Source organism: Hyaena hyaena, unplaced genomic scaffold (genome assembly GCF_003009895.1).
Source record: "Hyaena hyaena isolate Hyena2069 unplaced genomic scaffold, ASM300989v1 scaffold_65, whole genome shotgun sequence".
Taxonomy (NCBI): domain Eukaryota; kingdom Metazoa; phylum Chordata; class Mammalia; order Carnivora; family Hyaenidae; genus Hyaena; species Hyaena hyaena.
This window is the reverse complement of record NW_024080697.1, coordinates 1,083,065-1,102,252: the sequence shown is the minus strand read 5'-3', so window position 1 is coordinate 1,102,252 and position 19,188 is coordinate 1,083,065. Positions and strand designations below refer to the sequence as shown.

At 51.6% G+C, this 19,188-nt stretch overlaps 1 protein-coding gene across 1 annotated transcript in view; it reads left to right on the top strand.

The window, feature by feature from the left end:
• Positions 1–19,188, top strand: part of LTBP2 (latent transforming growth factor beta binding protein 2) — a 103,817-nt gene that overhangs the window by 19,402 nt on the left and 65,227 nt on the right. The window contains 1 exon segment of the mRNA XM_039232223.1: positions 3,743–3,992. Within this exon segment, the coding sequence (XP_039088154.1) occupies positions 3,743–3,992 (250 nt within the window).

The window sequence follows — 19,188 nt, the reverse complement described above, 5'->3', positions numbered from 1 at the left end:
TTGCCAGCCCTGGTCCTCAGTGAGGATCTAACCCCCTGTACGGCAAGGGGCTTCGTGGCTCTGAGAACCATCCCTTGAGCAGAACTTCCTCCACACAGGAACCGGTCTTGTCGTCTTTGAAACCTCCCCTCCCCCTCCCGCTCCCCCCCCACTCCTCCCCCCCCCGGCAGCCAGTCTGGCCTAGAGAGGGGTGCTCACCAACTGTTGACGGAATAGAGTAGCAAATAAGCCAGAACCAGACGTGAGTGAATCAGAATAAAAGTGAGACCTGGAGGCCTGCAGGATTGGAGGTCTGAGGTTTCTAGAGAGTGAAAGATCCCATTATTAAAGTCAAGGGTGGGCCATCCTGGGGCCCAAGAGGAGAAGGATGGAAGCTAGACTGGCTTTGAAAAGCTGTCTAAAGGCAAGGACTGCCCACTCAGAGGTGGAGGGAGACTGGGATTGGGAGAGGCTGCATGATGCTCCTCTCGCCCAGGCCAGGCTTTGGTCCCGGCCCACAGGGAGATGGTCCGAGAGACGAGGCGTCATGCAGTGTTCGCGGGAAACCACTCGGGCCTTCCTCCTTTGCTCCCTCTCAGAACTAAAGCAGGGCCAAGACCTGCCCTGGACAAACCTGCTTCCACAGTGTTCACCGGCCTTGGTTGGGTGGCCCGGCTGGTCTCTGGTGGTGGCAGTGATGGGGCCTGTGGGTGGTCAGGTGGGGGCCAAGTCCACTGGGGCTGAGAGAGTGGCAGCCAGGCGACAGGCCCCGATTCTGCCATTGTGACAGTATGTGTCTGGGGAGGCGCTCAGGGTCAGTTCTCTGACATGGTCTGTTTATGTGGAGGCCAGGGGCCTGCCAGGAAGTGATGCTGAGGCCTCAGGAAATGCTCCGGCAACAGGATTCAGCTCATGGTTGGAATCCTGAAGTAAGACCTGTATTTCCCCACTGTCCCCTGAGAGGGCAGATTGCTGTTGACCCACATGATTCCCGATCAACTCATCCTTTGTGTCTCTGATCAGCACCACCTCCTTCAGGATGCCTTCCTTGACTTTCCCTTCTCCTTGACTCAGCCTGGGTTTGAGGCTCTGGCTGACATTTATCACATGACCTGTGTCCCGGCTTCCATATGAGACAATACACTTCATGAGAGATTGGTTCGTACTCCCAAAGGCCTCACATGTAGTGAGTGCCCTATGAATGCTCACTGAATGAATGCATGAACTGATAAACATGGTCCTTCATCATCTAAGATTTACTGTGTGGGCTCTGGAGAGGGATAGAGTCCTGAAGTCTCCACCACCTGCACATGTGCATTTGGTGGCTGACTTGGAGCCACCAGATCCCTTTGTTTTATCAGCAGCTCCAGGTCGAGGTTCAGAAATGGTAGGGAGGAAGGACCATACCAGCCCCACTGGGAGGCAGTGGGGAGGAAAGAGCCTGGGCTTTGCAGTCAAACAGACCTGGATTCGAATCCTAGATCCACCACTGACTAGTTGGATGCCCTCAGGCAAGTTTTGAATCTCTCTCTCTGAGCTTGAGGCCTTATTTGTAAAATGAGAATCATAATCACACTTGCTGCCAAAGATTGTTGTTAGGGTTAAATGAGATAGTATACGCAAAGTACAGTGCCTGGCATAGTGTAAATACTCAATAGATAGTAGCTGCCATAATAAAAAATAATAATACTTTTGTCATTGGTATGCACCCACTAGGGTTAAGGATGCAAAGAGTTGTAAGGGACAGTCGCAAGAGCTGATCTTATGAACCAATAGGGAATTTAGCCACGTATGTGAAAAACCCATTGTGCTGACTGCAGCGTGCCCACTGAGCAGTGTGCACCGTGAGTGCCAGTCCTAGTTGCTCACAGGAGGGTGCACTAGCTGGAGGTGGTCATCAGGGATGGGGAGGAGGCCTTAAAGGAACAGTAAGACTTAGGTAAGTGAAGAGGAATGGGAAAGAGTCCCAGGGAGGGGCCGCAGTACCCACAGAGGCAGAGAGAAGAGAGAGCCATATCCACAGGCCAGTCTGGCCACCGCAGGTTGACTTAGAGGGATTGACTGTTAGAGGGGGATCAGACTGGGGAAAGTGTTTGGTGCTGGTCTCTGGACTCGACTCCTGGAGGCACCCGGGAGCCAGCGAGAGTCTCTGAGAGGGAGGTGGCATGGGCCAAGTAGAATTTTGGAGAGATTTATTCAGACTGGACTCTGGTTTGGACTCCAGGCCTGTTCTCAGAACGGAGAGTACAGCTCAGGAAATCCCAGGCTCAGGACCTGTGTAGTGGCGCCTGGTATTTTAATGCACTTAGAATAACTGAGGCCCACGAGGGTCTGCCTAGAGATCTGCCTATTTCCCTGACCTCGCATGCTCTCCCCTATCACCGGACCCCATCCTCCCTGGGCCTCTGGCACTTCCTCGAACATACCATGCTCCCTCCAGCTCCCAGAGCTTTGGATGTGCCTTACTCTCTGCCTGGAAAACTCTGCCCAGACCTTTCTTTGCCTGTCCACCTCCTTTGTATCCGTTGCAGCCAGCTCTTCAGAGAGACCTGTCCTGATCTCCCCATCTAAAGTCAGGTGTGGGCCCCTGCATCACCCTGTTTAATTGTCTTCACAGCCTGAGATACTGCCCAGTGTTATGGTATTTTCTTATTTCCTGTTGGTCTCCCCCACTGGACTGTGAGCTCCATGTAGACAAAAACGTTGTCCCCAGTTTCTAGTACACAGTAGGGGCTCAGCAAATATTTGTTGAGTGAATGAGTGACAGATAGAGGGGACTTGGGGTTTAGAGGCTCCAACATGAGCCTAACCGTGCTCTCCCAGGCTCCTTCGTGTTCCCCGTGCAGGGCCCCGTATCCCAGTGCCTGCCTCTGCATGGGACTCCCTCTCCCACGGCTGCTGGTCACTGAAAGGGGCTCCAGATTTTGCAAGGTGATGAAGGGCAGTGAAAGTCATGGCTCTGGGAGCCAGTGGCTGCTGCATAGTGCCAGTTCAGAGGAAGGGGCCCCAGTCCAGCCCCACTTTGCCCCCAGGCTGGACCCAGAGCCCAGGAGGCAGAATTCTTCCTGCTTTTGGTCAGGAGTTCTACCACTTGCTATGGAAGATGAGGAGCTTGAGAGCAGATGCTCTCCAAAGAGGAAGAAGAAGAGAGACTATCAGTGCTGAAGATGTCTCGGAGAGACGCTTAGGATGCCCCCAGCCTCCTCAGTCTGCTCTTCATGTGATTCATGAGGAAACAGGGGCTCAATGAGGTCAAGATCACACAGCTCACCGAAGACAGGAAAACCCCAAAAACCCAATCCCCCCCACCCTAACTTTCAGGCCGGGGTTGAACCCTTTCCCATAAAAGAAACTCATTCATTCATTCACTCATTCATTGTTTGTTTGCTTATTGAGAATCTACTCTGTGACAGTCTCTATCCCAAGTTCTGGGGCGGCAGGAGGGAAGAAAACAAAACACCTGCCCTCTGGGACTTTCAGTCTGGGAGAAGAGACAGACAACGAGAAGTGAGCACAAATGTACAATGCAATCAATGTCGAGTGCTCCACACCTTTGGCCATTCAGTGTCCGCTTGGCTGTTCAGAGATGACAGGGGAACCTCTCCCTGGGGACCGGAGGATGGAGGGGAGACAAATGGGCCCAGGGAGCCTCCTAAGGCCAGTGTCAGCCTCCCTGCCAGAGTCAGGGAGGCCAAGCAGCACCAGCCAGGAATGTGTCAGGACGCCCGGGCGCCTGCCCTCACCCCTCTCCCTGTCTCCTCAGCTGTGTGCCAGCCGCCCTGCCAAAACAGAGGGTCCTGCAGCCGGCCCCAGCTCTGCGTGTGCCGCTCTGGCTTCCGCGGAGCCCGCTGCGAGGAGGTCATTCCTGAGGAGGAATTTGACCCCCAAAACAAGAGGCCAGCACCCCGGCGCTCAGCCGAGGGGTCACCCAACCCACGCAGGAGTGGCGGAGCCAGAGAAAGCACCACGACACCCAGAACACGCTCACTGGCATCACAGCTGCCACCGGCCAGGTAAGTCCCCTCCTCAGTGGGACCTCGGGTCCAGGGGCACAGTCTCTTTCTAAAGGGGAATCTTCCTGAGGACCATTTGGTGAAGACCTTGGTACAGAAGATCAGAGTTATCCTTCCTCCCCTCCTCCCTGCTCTCTTCCCCTTTCCTGCCCTGACCAGAGGAGCAGCGAGCAGGAAAGTGGGGGTTGGGGTTCACACAGACTTTGCCAGGCTGGGGTGGCCTGGGAGATGGGAAGTGGAGTCTCTTCCTCCACGTCCTAGGAGAAAGGAAGGCATATACCTGGGCCCTCTTGTTTCGAATCCTGGCGTGGCCACTTCCTGGCTGGGTGGCCTTGGGCAAGTTATTTACCTCTCTGATTCCTCATCAGGAAGGCAGGGACAATGATGATAATCACAAGCATGGAATGGTTGTAAGGATTAAGTTAGTTAATATGAAGAAAGTGCTTAAAACAGTGGCTGCCGCGTAGTAAACTCTTTATAAATGTTTTCCTCTGGGGCGTCTGGGTGGCTCAGTCGGTTGAGTGTCCAGAGACTTCAGCTCAGGTCATGATCTCATGGTTTGTGAGTTTGAGCCCCGCGTTAGGCTCTGTGCTGACAGCTCAGAGCCTGGAGCCTGCTTTGGATTCTGTGTCTCCCTCTCTCTCTGCCTCTCCCCTGCTTGCACTCTGTCTCTCTCTCTCAAAAATAAATAAACATTAAAAACATGTTTTCCTCCTCTGCCTCATCCTCTGCCTATGGTCCATGCAGAAAGGACCCCTCTGCCTGAAGAAACCTTTCAGTTCACTCGCTGCACAACAGTAACCTCTCTCTTGAAGAAGAGACGGAACATGTGGGGCGAGGGGAATGTTCATGGGCAGGATTCCCTGGCCTGCTTACCAGCCAACCTGGCTAGACTTTTTCTAGCTCTGGACAGGAAATCTGAACTCTGTAAACTGGTCCATTTCTAGGGGGCCATGTTTTCCTTTTGGTTTTTCAGGCTCGTTTTTCCATTCGCTTCCTACTTAAGATGTTCTTTCTGAAATGTTGCAACCTTGTCTTGCTGAACTAAGGGGAAAAAGGAGTTGTCCTCTGGGAAGCCAGGAGAACCAGGGAGAGGAGGCTAACCTCAAGGTCAGGGCCCCAAGCAGAAAAAGCTCAGGAGAGAAAGGAAAGGAGCATGAGATTGCCCAGCATCTCTGAAGGGGGAGGCAACGAGGGTCTCAGTAAGGTAGGGGTCCAGAGCCCCAACCATCCAAGCAGGTAGTTTCCAAGGGCGGCCTGAAGCACAAAGGGCAGAGGGATGGACTCAGGCTGAGGTCTAGGGAGATCCAAAATCAAAACGAGAAGAGCCAAACCCTTTGGCCAAGGCCTTGGGATGCTGGGGCAGAGAGAAGTGCAGAGCTAGTGGCCAGGTAGACAACATAGGAGGCAGAGTGAGTGGCCCGGCATTGGCTGTGAGCAGGTGGGCAGGGCCTAAGCCTTGTTATGATTGGTCCCAGCTGTTGGTGCAAGGTGGGTGGGTCTGGTGTGAAGGCACCCAGCTCCAGAGTCAGCCCAGAGCAGGATGGGAGTAGAGTCCTTCCAACACGGCATTTGCGGGCAAGCTCTCTTTCGGCTTGTAGGATCCATTCACTTTATAATGCATGGAACTCCTATGTGTGCGCATAGGTGGGGATGGGGGATGGTGGCTCGGCAGGCCATGCTGTCCCTTGCTCTCTGGGGTCAGAGCTGTTCAACATCCCCTGTTCAACATCGTGCCAGCCCATCCCACCCCTGCTGTTTTTCAAGCCCCAGTCTCACTTTTTCCAAAAGGTCCCCTGATCACTTCCACCCAACTCTGACCCCCTGCAGCCCACACCCCGTGGATCTGTGCCCTGTGTCTGCAATCAGACTGTGTGGCCTGGGCCCTGGAAGGCAGCGACTCCATTTCTCCTTTGGATCTCCCCCAAAGCTCCTCCCACAGCCCTAGCTTATAGAAAATGCTCAGCCCACATTTGCTTCACTGGGTCCAAATGGAAGAGTCCCCTAGAAAGGGTCCACCCAGCATTGAATCCTCACCTTGTACCTGGAACCGACACCCCAGCCACTGTGCTGCTCTGAGTGCAGGAAGAGGGGAGGCTCTGTGCTTTCCCTGGGGGAGCACTCCACACTATGCCTCGGGACGGTCGATTCATCTGCTCACCGGACCAGAAGCTCCCTGAGAGTAGGGACTGTGTCCTGCTCTCTTATGACTGTGTCCTTGGTACCTAATTCTGTGCTTGGCCCACTGTAGGTGCTCAGTTTATGTGAGCAAAATGAATAAATGGATGAGTCCCAATGCCGGGGAGAGAGGAGGCTGAGGTACATGAGCCTTTCATCCCCCAGCAAAGGATCCACGTGCGAGAGAGGCAGTGAAGGGCAAGGGCCTGCAGTGAGGTCAGTGGCCCACAGCAGGGACATCCTCTTCCAGCCTCACAGCCTCCCTGGCCAGGGGCTACTGTGTGGTCGTGAATGAGTGGCAGCCTCCAGGCCAGCCCAGTCTCCCTGTCTCTTCCCCAGGACCTCAGTGCCATGAAATCTGGGAAAGTCCGAGTGGCCCGCTGGCAGCCCAGCTGTGTTTTGCTTTGAGAGGCCAAATCCCGCTTGCCTGGTGGTGTCAGACATTTCCTGTGAGCTTGGCTAGGTTCCCCAAGCAGCCTTTGGCCTCTTTCCCCATGGCAACTTGCACAGGCTCTTGGTGTCTGGTTAGAGGGAGTGACATGAAGCAGGGGGCATTCTAGAAGTTGGGGGGGGACCCAAAATATTTAGCGAGGGGAGACACTGCAAGGATTGGTGATGTCCAGAAACCTGCTTCAGGAAAGCACTAGACAGAGACCAAGAGAGGCGTGTTCCAAAAGGAAGTTGAAAGGGAGGGGCCGGGAGCGTCTGGGGCAGCGGCGGCAGCACGCCCTATGGAGAGAGCCAGACACAGATCGATGTTGTCCAGCTGTGGCCGGGGCTGGCTGCAGGGGCCTGGAGACTCCCTCCGAGACCCGGTCCAGGTTTCTTCCCCAAGGCTGGTCAGAGGGCCTGCCCTACCTGGTGGGCAAGAGCCAGGCGGCTGGGGACAGGCCAGAAGAGGTTGGGGGGAGGGGTGGTGACAACAACCTGGGACAGACCGGCCAGCCACAGAGAAGCGCTTTACATGCATGCTTCTCATATTGCAAGGGGCATGTGCACCGCGTGGGAACTTGTTAACATGCAGCCGCTGATCCTACAGGTCTGGGGAGAGCAGCCCTAATGTGCTCTCGGGTGATGCCGATGCTGCTGGTCCATGGGCCACACCTGGAATAGGGCAGCTCCGGCCTGGGCTTTGGATTCAGATGATCCTGGGGATCCAATTCTGGATTTACTACTCCCCAGCTGTGTGACAGGAGGCACGAATCCTTAGTAATGAGAGTCAATAGTCCTCACCTGAGATGATGGCAGAAAGGGTGCCGGAGAGGAGTTAGGCCTCAGTACAGCTTCGCCATCAGCAGGCTGGTTCTTTTGGCTCTGGAGACATGGGTGGCAAAGAGCAGATAAAACCTGGGGTGCATGCCTGTGTGTATAGACCTGCTCGGGGGAACAGTCAGAGCCCAGGCCAGCCTCAGAGGAGCCGGGACTAGCAGATCCCACAGCAGCACCCAGAGTAGGTTTGGCTGGCTTGTTTGTTCTACCAGGAGCATCCTTACGGTAAGGAGGGGAGCCCTGTGGGAGAGGGGAGCAAGGGAGGCGTCATGTTTCTCAGAATGGGAGGCACCTCCCTTGGGTTTGCTCCTTAGCCTGACCCAAGGACCTAGAAGCTGGGCTCTGGGGACATTCTAAGCAGCGTTGCACACTCCTTGGACAACAACAGGCCTGGAGGGCAGTGCTAAGCGGGGGTGGTGGGGAGAGGTCGCGGAAGCTGTGGGCCCCGTGGTAGTGGCTGTCAGTGGGCTGCTCCCCCAGAAGGCAGCTAGAGTTCACCTTCTTTTTATACCGACCCAGTCTCTCTCTCTGTCTCTCCCTCTCTCTTTCTCTCCCTCTTCCCCCACCCCTCGGATCTCCTGCCCACACACCCCACTTCTTAATCCACCATGTTAGTTTCTTATGGCTACTGTAACAGATTGTCACAAACCAGCAGCTTAACCCAATCCACATGCGTTATCGTACAGCTCAATGTGCCACACATCTGCTCGGGTCTCACCAGGTTGAAGTCAAGGTATCAGCGGGCTCAGCTCCTGGAGGCTCTAGGGGGGAATCCATTTCCTCACTCACTCAAGTTGTTGGCAGAATTCGGTTCCTTGCACTTGTAGGATTGAAGTCTCCATTTCCTGCTATCTGTCCCTTGAGGGCTGTTTCTAGCCTAGAAGCCATCTCTGCTCTTTGGCTTGTGGCCATCTTCCTATCTTCCAAACCAGCAAAGGCACATGAACTCTTCACATTTTGAATCTCCCCCCTACCTTCCTCTTTGGCTGAATCTCTCTCACTGATTTGTCTGCTACCTTCCTCTACTTTGAAACATGGCCCACCTGGGTAATCCAGGACATTCTATTTTGTCAGCTGATTAGCAACCTTAATTCTATCTGCTACCATAATTTACCTTTGCCATTTAAAAAATTTTAATTCCAGTGTAGTTAACATACAGAGTTAGATGGGTGTCATTTTTTTTTTCACTTAATGTAATGTATTCAAAGGTAGACCAGGGGATAAAGGTCATGGGGGCCAACCAAACCCCCCCACTGCAGCGCATTCCAGCTGGGACCCTCCATCTGAAATGTAACAGCTCCCCCTCTCTAGGGCTTGCCACAGGGCAGCCCTACATGATTTGACCCCCAAAACCTTTCTGACATCTCTGATGTCCACTTTTATCACCCATTACCCTCATTCACTTTGCTTCTGTCACGTGGGCCAACTGGTGTTTCCTAAAATATGCCAAAGGTGCTCCTACCTCGGGGCCTTTGCACTTACTACCCTCCCCCCTCCGCTTTGGAATACTGTGTTCATATTTTCTAGAGTGGCCACAACAAATTACTACAAACTTCGTGGCTTAATACAACAGAAATTTATTCTCCTGCCATTCAGGAGGGCAGAAGTCCAAATTCAAGATGTCAGTAGGGTTGTTCCTTCTGAGAGAGAATCTGTTTCATGCCTCTCTTCTAGCATCTGATGGCTCCCATCAATCTTTGGTGTCCCTTGGCTTGTAGCTATATCATACTAATCTCTGCCTCTGTTGTCACATGGCCTGTTCTATGTGTGGGGTGGTGGTGGGTGGGTGTGGTGTCCTTCTTATAAGGGCATTGAATTTAGGGTGCACCCTAATCTAGTATAATTTCATCCAAACCTAACTGATTACACCTGCACAGACCCCATATCCAAATAAGGTCACGATTATAGGATGAAGGTTTGGACTTCAACACATTTAGTGAGGGGTACAATTCAAACCACATCAAACTCTCTCTCTAGATACTCACATGGCTCACTTCCTCCCTCTTTAGCTCTTTTCTTCTCAGTGGGGCCCTCTGTTCACCTGATTTAAAACTTTTTAAATGTTTTTATTTATTTGTGAGAGAGAGGGAGAGAGAGAGACAGCATGAGCAGGGGAGGGTCAGAGAGAAAGGGAGACACAGAATCTGAAACAGGCTTCAGGCCCTGAGCTGTCAGCACAGAGCTGATGCGGTGAGATCATGACCTGAGCCAAAGTCGGATGCTCAACCGACTGAGCCACCCAGGCGCCCCTCTGTTCACCTGATTTAAAACTGCACATCCCAAACCCTGCCCCCTCACTCCACCCCCAGTAATTTTTCTCCATCGCACTAATGTCTTTTGTGTTTTACTTATTAATCTGATTTATTGTTGTTGTTGTTTTTTTATCCTGATAAAAAGGTCAGGCCCGCAAGGGCAAGGGTTTTTATATGCGTTCTTACTGCTACCCCTCCAGCACCTGAATATGCCTGGCCCAGAATGGGGTTGGGTGAACACGTGCTGAGTGACAGGCTCAGCTCTCCACCCAGTCGCCTCGTACTTGTCACAGCTCTGCGCCCAGTGTCCCCATTATGTTGATGAAGCTCAGAGAGGTGAGGTCACTGGTCTGCACTCCCCCAGCCTGCCTGAGATGCAGGCCTGTGCCAGGCCTCTCCAGGGTTCTGCCTGTGGACAAGGGAGAAAGGGCAGGTACCAGCACGGCCCCTGCTGAAGGCCCAGCCTCAGCAGTGAGCACTGGGCCACTGAGCTCATGCAGCTGCCTGTGGGTAGGACTCGCCTACTCAGGACAGGCCCCTAGAATTGTTCAGCCCCCACCTCTCTGCCTGGGTCCCCTTTGTACTTTCTGACCTGTGACCTTGAACCTGCTGTTGCTGAGAGTGAGCCTACAGGTTTCCCACGGGAGTGCCGCCCCCTTCACTCCCAGGCCTTGCCTGGGCCTCCTCTGGTGGTGCAGGGTCTCCGCCCCCGAGGAGTGGTCTCTGCCCAAGTAGATCACTGCACAGGAGCCACCACAGGGCAGACCCAGGCTCCCAGCCTGGGGGCAAAGGCAGCCAGCACCACTGCCTGACGGAATGGCAGAGAGGAGATCGATGAACCAGAAACAAGGAACCTGGGGCCGAGGGCAGCTGGGAACGGAAGGAGCGAGAAGGTGCGAGGAAGCAGCCAGTGTGTGTCTCAAGGGAGCGCTGGGTTTTGGAGCCAGGCCGAATTTGAACCCTGGTGCCCTCATAAACAAGTTATGCAAGGCACTTCACCTCACTGAAGCTCAGTTTCTTTGAATCTGAAATGGGAAAACTGATGCCCACCTCATAGAAGGATTGAGAGAAGTAACGTAAGTGGAGGGATCGGTGGGGTGTCTGGCACAGAGAAGGGCCCATAAATACCCCATCTATGACAAATCAGCGTGAGACACCCCATTTGCCAGGATGGGCTTTTCTCCTCCCCACTGCATAGACTTACAGATAGGGAAACTGAGGCACAACAGAGCTCTGCAGCTGGGTTAGGGATCTGTCCGGGGAACCCAGGAGATCCGACTCTGGGCCAGTCTGAAGGCTTGCCAGGGTCCTCTGAGCAAGGCTGCTGCTCCAGACACCTCCCACCTGCTCCCCTCCTCTGCTCTGGGCTCCAACCTGCCTCCGCAGGCCCTCTGCTGGCTCCTTGGGGCAACATGGCCCTGTGTCCTCCCTCCTTCCTCCTCCCTCATTCAAGGCCCCTAGGACCCAAGACCATTCTCCAGTTCCCCTGGGACATGATGAGGGACTGGCTCATGCTACAAGGCTTTGGAAAACTCCTTTGCCCTCCTGGCCTCAGTTTCCACATTTGTAAATCAGAGACATAGAGTGGATATTCTCTGAGGTTGAGTTAACAATGTCAGATTCTGGCCTCCAGCTTGGTCATTTTCCATCCCACATGGTGAAATGTGCTTTCTCCCCTTTTACCCATTTCCAAGATCATGACAAGGACACATGGTGCGTTCCCTGAGGCAGACCTTAGCCGTCCCTGACCTTCTGGCCTCAGGTTCTTGGCAAGGCTGCAGTGGGGTTAAGCAACCTGCAGCTTTCATGCTGTCACCCCTTCCTCGAGGCCGTGCAGGGGTGAGCCCTGCTAGGGTGCCTCAACCCTGCAATCCTGACCAAGTCAGGCTTTTGAGATCTCTAGGGATGGAGTGTCATCTTTTTTTTTAGCCTTATATTTTTCTGATTTGTTTTTGTAACTCTGAGTCCCAAGCTTGCCCCCTGGGGTTTTCCTGGAGTTCCCCAACCCTGAGGACCTTGAATACACTATTTTGAAAGAACTTCGAATCAGGAGACCCAATTTTGCTTCCAAGCTGGGACACTAAGTAGCTTTGTGGCTTGGGCGAGCCACTTAACGACACTAAGACTTCATGTCTCTATCTATAAAATAGGAACAACTAAGTCTTTCCTCACTGGGACGTTGTCTGGATTAACAAAAACATTGTGGGCAAAAGATTGCGTTGTGAACTGTAATGTTTTCTGCAAATGCCGGTTTGTGTTGTTAATTAGCAGCCTTGACAGCGTCCTGGGGTATTTTCTTATGACTCCTCCTTGTGCATGGGTTACTTTAAAAAAAATTTTTTTGTTTGTTTGTTTTTAATGTTTATTCACTTTTGAGAGAGAGAGACAGAGTATAAGTGGGCAAGGGCAGAGAGAAAGGGAGACACAGAATCTGAAGCAGGCTCCAGGCTCTGAGCTGTCAGCACAGAGCCCAATGTGGACTCGAAATGTGGGCCCCATACATGGGTTTTCAGGAGAAGCTCCTCATTGAAGCCCTCCCTCACCACTAAGGTTTAGTCTTAGGGTTAACCTTAGCCACTGGATACAAGCCAGGAGATATACTTCACCGCACAGAGCACAGTGTCTGTGACAGGTACCCCAACAGTTGTGCAGTGCACAGCCTGGGCAGCTGTATGTGATAGTCCTGGACCTGGTTTCTTCTAGGAGGGAGACATCTCCTCTCTCCCTATTACATATTGTAAACCCCCAACTGGAGAGTCCTTTCATCTTGTTTACTTCTTATTTTCATAGTACTTTTAATCTTCTATTTTCTAAGTTAATTACTTGTTATGTTTAGTATGTATCATCTGTTTTTCCCCAGCTACAATGTGAGCTTCTCAAGGGCAAGGATCTTGCTTTGTTTATTGACCTATCCCAATCTCCTAGAGCAGTGCTTGGTATATAGTAAACACTCAATAAATAAATAGCTACTGAATGAACACCCACCTTGCAGTGCCTCCCCTCTTGCTATCTGGAGCAAAAAAAAAGATGGTCTTGGGTCTGTTCCTTTCTGAGCTGACACTCAGCCCATCCCCCAGCATGTCTTTGACCAGGAAGGGGATCTTCCAATCCTCCCAGCAGGTAGACACCTGCTCGTTCTCTGCCCCTAGGCCTGGGGTCTCTGGAGCCAGGGTGGACTCGGGTAATCCTTCTTTCCTAATGGTGACTAAGCTGGACTTAGCAGACTCTGAGGAGGCTGGTACAGGAATGTGGCAGCTGTGAGGGGGTATCCTTCCAGTTTCTTCTGCCTCTTGGGCCTTAAAAGAGCCCCATGACCACCCCCACCCCTACCCCCTGGGCTTGTGGGTTTGGAAGAGACAGGGCTCAGAGGGAGTAGTCAGAGGGAGATGGTCACTGTGGGCCTCCAGCCAGAGCAAACGGAGAGGGTTTTATTTTCCCAAGTCTGAAATCCCAGAAGCCCTGTTGCTGCTTTTTGAGGAGAGTAGAAAAATATCTGTGTCTCAGCCAAGCACTTCCTTTACTGCTTGCAGGGGGTTCTACGAGTGTAGATGGTTCACATTAAGGTTTGTGTGCAGGGTCCCTCAGCACTGCCCAGAAGATGGCTTGGAGGAAGTGGCTAGGTCTGAAGTGCTCCATTCCCACCAGGGAAAGGAGTGAGACAGGCTCTTCAGTGCTGGATGGTTCCATAACTTGATACAATAGGAGATGTCCGTCATATCACAGTTTCTAGGATAGGTGCTCCAAGAATTGTGCAGTGCACAACCTGTGCGGCTGTATGTAGTGACCCTGGACCTGGCTTCTCAGGAGGGAGAGGTTTCACATTTCCCCCCACAAAGTATGTTGTTTCAAAGCAGTGCTCTATAACTGGGTATGGCTGCTGAGGTAGGTCCCTTCTAGGTCTCTCTGAAATGGTGAAGGGTGTAGACCTCTGGGGCTTTTTAGAGTATTAATATGCACCTTCTTGACCCACACATGTACCTGAGACCCACAGAGCTCAGGGCCTGGGCGGGGTCTTGGCTAGCCATGTGTGAATAACAAAAAGATACAGACTCGGCAGATGTAGCCTGAGACCTGCATTCTGGCTACGCTTTGCCTCTAGGCCTGGTGGTCCCAAGAGAGGTCATGAAGAAGGAGTATTCAGCCCAGCGCAGACACCCCTGGGTTGGTGGAGATACCAAGCACGGGCCTCTGACTGCTCAGAGGAGAAGGGAGCCCAGCACCTTCTAATACCTCTCCTGTTACCCACCATAGGACAAGTGGGCAGGCTCCGGAAAAAGGGTGTCTGCTTCCTGCACACGTTCTCTTGCCTTCCTTTCTCTCCTAGTTAAACTCGAAGGCGAACATCTGGCCTGAGGCAGCCCCAAAATCTCTGGTGAAGACTGCCATGTCTCCCTTTTCCAGGAATCTCTTCCTTTTCCAGGCTTATCAGAACCTCGCTAGGTGTGATTACAGAGAGGGACTCCAGCCCAGCGCAGGCCCTAGCCCTCTGTTCACCTGCTATCTGCCCACAGCCTGCAGCAGAATGATCCAGAAAGCTATAGAGCTTCTTCCTCCTCCATGCTCCTTCTTCATCACCACCATCGACAGCATTTCCTGTGCCCTGCTATGTTTCAGGCACTGTGCTAGATTTCCTACCCTCCTCTTTCCTCCCCTTTTGCCCCACACCAAAGTCACCAGCTCGGTGACATGCGGGAAATAGATGTTACACAAATGCCTTGTGGGCAATCATGTTGAGTCTAATTAGCAGAGTATAAGTGGAGTGAGGGGACAGGACTGCACCTGTCAGTGGGATGGGGACAGTCACCCAGGAGCAGGCAGAGGGTCAGGGAGACCTCCCAGTGCTCGCCACTTGCCCTGACCTTAGTCTGACCCTGATGGGATGTCTAGAATTGTGGTTACAGTGGTGAATGCTTGGGTTAGGACTGGGTGGGACTAGGGATGTGGTTAGGGTGATACAGTATTTCACAGTAGGGTGGTGGTCAGGGTGAGATGAGAGGGTAACCTTAGTGTGGTGTTACAGTGAGATTTTAACCTTAGCATTGTGGTTAGGGTTGGGTTAGGGTTATGCTAGAGTTGAATTTAGGATTGCGGGTGTTTTCCGTGTGGTATGGTTGTGATTTTAAGCTACCATTTATGGAGCCTTATTGAGTCGGCTGGCCCTACTGTGCAAAGGACTCAACAGGCACCACCTAATAATGGGGACCATATGACATCGTGGTTAAGAGCATAGGTCCTGAGTCAGACCTCTGTTTCATCTGTTGCTCACAGCCATTTGATGCTGTGCATTTCTTCCCCTCCCTGAGCCTCAGTGTAAAAGGATGATGCTAATGCTGGCCACACAGGGTTGTGGTGAGAATAAAATACAAGCAGAGAAAGTGCTGAGTCACAAGGCTAAGTGCTCAATACTCAACAGCTGATACTCTTTATCGGTATCAATCAGAGTTCCAGCAGGAAACAGATGGCACACTCAATGGGAACAGTTTGATAAATGGTCCATTTGCAAAGGTACGACAGGGTTAGAGGAAGTAATAAAAGGGGTGGGATATCCCTGGGGGGTGAGTGTGGAGGGAAGTCTAAAGGGGCCAGTCGTTACTGGAACCAGAGTAGCCACAGGAGAAGGCCATGACAGGGACACGCCACTGCTGCCCCACGGTGCCTGTACAGGGGGAGCCGGGAGGCCCCTCCCTCTCCTGCCCTCTTTGCTCCCGACCCCCTTGGGCTGAACAGCACTGGAAGGCAGAGGGCGACAGAGCTTCCTGGGGCCCAGAGCGGGGTGGAGAAAGGTCTGGAGGAGCAAGCGGAAGATCTCCAGCACATTAACTGGTCCTCACCGTGACACTCTGAGGGGGATGTTCCTGTTAACCCCCCTGCAGGGAGGAAATGGAGGGGAAGGGCCATTCCAGCCCAGCTCTACTCAAAACATCAGAACCCTTGCCAGCAGCCATCTTGCTAAACAGCCTCTAGGGCAGGTGAGCTCAGCTCTGTGAGCTCGCAGAGCAGCGAGCCTGGTGTGGGAGGGAGCCACAGGGACTGGGTCAGGCAAGGCATCTAGGGTCTTTTCAGAAAACGACGCAAACCGGAAACCAGCAAGAGCCTGGAGTAGATTCTCCACAGCCATGAGTGGGGAACAAAGGCGGCTTGTTGGGGTCACTCAAACGTAATGCATGCAGTTTCCAGCATCCAACTTAAAAAATAGTAACAATAAACATTTTAAGCTTGTGGCTGTACTAGCATTTAACTGACCCAAGTCCTCTAGGATTTTTGTTGGGAAAGAAAAGGTTAGGGAGTGATGAAGCAAGAAGGGACTGAAAAGACAGTCGATGCACTTTCTCAGATGCCTCAAGGGATGGTTTGTCCCATCGGTTGCTCTGTACAGAACTGTGGGTAGTCCATGAATGCCACTCTCTGGGTAGGGTGTGTGTGTGTGTGTGTGTGTGTGTGTGTGTGTGTGTGTGCGCGCGCGCGCAGCATGGGGTGGGAAAGCTATATGAGGGAACATGCCTAAGAAATTATGATGGAGATTTTTTTTGGACCTTGTGAATTCTCTTTTTGAGTTCAAGATTTTCAAACATATGTATATCAGGTTTCACCCCTTGTCTGGGACGTAGAGGAAGTTTCTGATTTATGGGTCCGGTAGTTTTTCCAGTTACACGATCTTTAAATCTGCCATCAGTTAATTAATTTGCCACTGTCAGAAAAGGCACTGTCAGCTTTCCAGGTGAAAATTGCTTTACCAAACTGGTACTGTGATAACAGTAAGAAAAAAGGGGACCCAAATGTGTACTTGTTTCCACTTGTGGAACTAACTGAATCGGTGTCTCACATTCCTCTGCTGATCACTGGCACGTGCAGCTGCGCGTGGGTGCTTGAATGTGCATGCGCGCACGCACCCCACCGCTGGAGAGGGCTCTAACCAGGAAGAGCTAAGACTTGAGAGATAATTTCCTGGAAAAAGATTAGAAAGGAAAGTGCAAAGTCATCTGATAACCATAGTTGTAAGTTTGGCTGCTTAGTACCCAAAGGGGCGTGTGTGTGTATCCGTCTCTCTGTCTGCATGCAGATGACATAGTAAAGATTGCTAAATGATTTCCAAAAACAAAATGTGAAAACACATAGTTCCCTTGTTAGCCACATAGCTGTGGTTTTGTGTCCATGATTCATTGTGGAAGTGAGTAGCTGCGACAGGCATTTTGTGGGGGTTTTTGTTCTTTTTTCTCCTAAAAAAATATTTGTGAAAGGTCTAAAATTCAAGGAAGTCCAGTGCTTTTTGAAAAGAAAAATCCCCATTCCTTGCAAAACAAAGATTGCAAATCAAGACCTCTGGAACTACCACATTCCACATGGCTACCAACATAGCCAGTTGTCTACACTGCATTCCCCTCCTGGACCCTCAGCCCCTGACTACTACTTAACACATCCACCCATGTGTGCACCCAGTGAGAGATGAGGATTGCCTCCCAGTGGAATCTGTTACCGCAAGGGGATCTCAGGCCACACTCTTGGGGAACATATTTCTTTCTTTTTTTGAGGTTCTTCGGTCAAAGTCAGAGCCCCTGGAGCAGGCAGTGGTGTGTGAAAGATTGTGAAAGTGGTTATGTCTTATAGTTAGAGAAGTCTGGGTCTGTATCTCAGCTCTGCTACTTAACTATTCAGCTATAAGCAAGTGGTGTAACCTGATAAGCCTCAGTTTTCTTATCTATATGATGGGACTGTCCATCACTATCTTAGAGGATTATCAGGAGGATTTACTAATATAGACAAATACATCTGGCACCTTTGAAGTGTTCTATGAATGGCACCCACTCTTCTTTGGGGGAGATCTCTATTTTTTTATTTATTTTTAAAATTTACATCCAAGTAAGTTAGCATATAGTGCAACAATGATTTCAGGAGTAGATTCCTTACTGCCCCTTCCCCATTTAGCCCATCCCCCCCCCCCCCCCCAGCAACCCTCTGTCTGTTCTCCATATTTAAGAGTCTCTTATGTTTTGTCCCCCTCCCTGTTTTTATATTACTTTTGCTTCCCTTCCCTTATGTTCATCTGTTTTGTATCTTAAAGTCCTCATATGAGGGAAGTCATATGATATTTGTCTTTTTCTGACTAATTTCACTTAGCATAATACCCTCCAGTCCCATCCACATAGTTGCAAATGGCAAGATTTCATTCTGTTTGATTGCTGAGTAAAATACCACATTTTCTTTATCAAATGGCACCCACTCTTATTTGTCCCTGGACTCTGGGGTTACCCGAGCCTTTTATCTACATCAGAGAAGCAGCAGAGGTAACTAGAAACTCCGAGAGGTTGCCCAGACCACATGAAGGTGTTTCTGGCCCTACTGAGGTTTCTTGTGACAGGCAAGGGTGAGCCGCAGGGTGGACAATATCATGCATCAGAGGCAGGCAGAGCTCAGGCTGAAACCTGTCCCCCCCCAGCACTTGCCTGCTGGTGGTGATCCTCTCTGGGCTTCAGTCTTCTCTTCTGTAAAATGGGAGCCGATAGTTCCTGTATCATAGGGTTGTTGTGCTAATCACGAGAGGTATCAAACGTAGAGAGCCCAGCAGAAATTTTTAAAATGAAATTCCTGTAGCAGATGTGGGGACGTAGTCATTTGGTAGGTTTGAGCTACTACAGTGCTGAATGGAGGCTCCTCAGACTGGGCTCCCAGTTCTCCTAGAAATCTCCGTTTGTTTCTGGTCCTGGGGCAGTTTCAGCCCTGGAAGGGCAGGCTGGCTGTGGGCTGCCAGGACCTTGGCCTGCCCATGAGGAGCACATCACTGACCCAGGCCCCTCAGAGGGCCTATCCGGACAGGTCCAAAAGTGGGATAGACTCGTCTGACGTCATAGGCCTGCGTTTGCTGTCTGGTAAGGCAGGCCCGCTAAGCTCTGCACATGGGGGTGTGTTACGGAGGATAGAAGGGGCCCCAAAGGCCATGAGCTGGGAACTTGAGGGTTCAGGGGGTGGGAGTTTCATGCCAACTTGATGGTGATGAAATGTCCATATACCAGGCTCTCTGCGGTTTTGGAAAACAGTCCTAGCTCAGTCCCCTCCACCTCAAGCTCTCTCCTTTCCCTTCTTCACCTCCAGCCCCTCATCTCCTCTCATCTCCCGGACCACTCACCATGTGCACTGCCACACCACAGCAGCAGCTCCGAGGAGAGCAGCAAGGGCGTGATGAGCTTTGCGCATGAGATGCACAGGATAAGGCCCAGACTCTCGGCTCTACAGCTCAGTCCTGAAACAGAGTTCTCAAGCTGCCATGATAGTATAGAGGTTCAGAGTACAGGCTCTTCAATCAGGGTATCTGTAGGCTGTGTCTGATTCCCAGCTCTGTTAGTCATTTGCTGTGTGACCTTAGACAACTTACCTAGCTTCTCTGTGCCTCTTCAGTAAAATGGAGATTATAAAAATACCTACTTCCTCATTTTAAAGATAGTTAATTTATATATATAAATATATATGCTTATATATATAAATATATATATGCTTATATATAT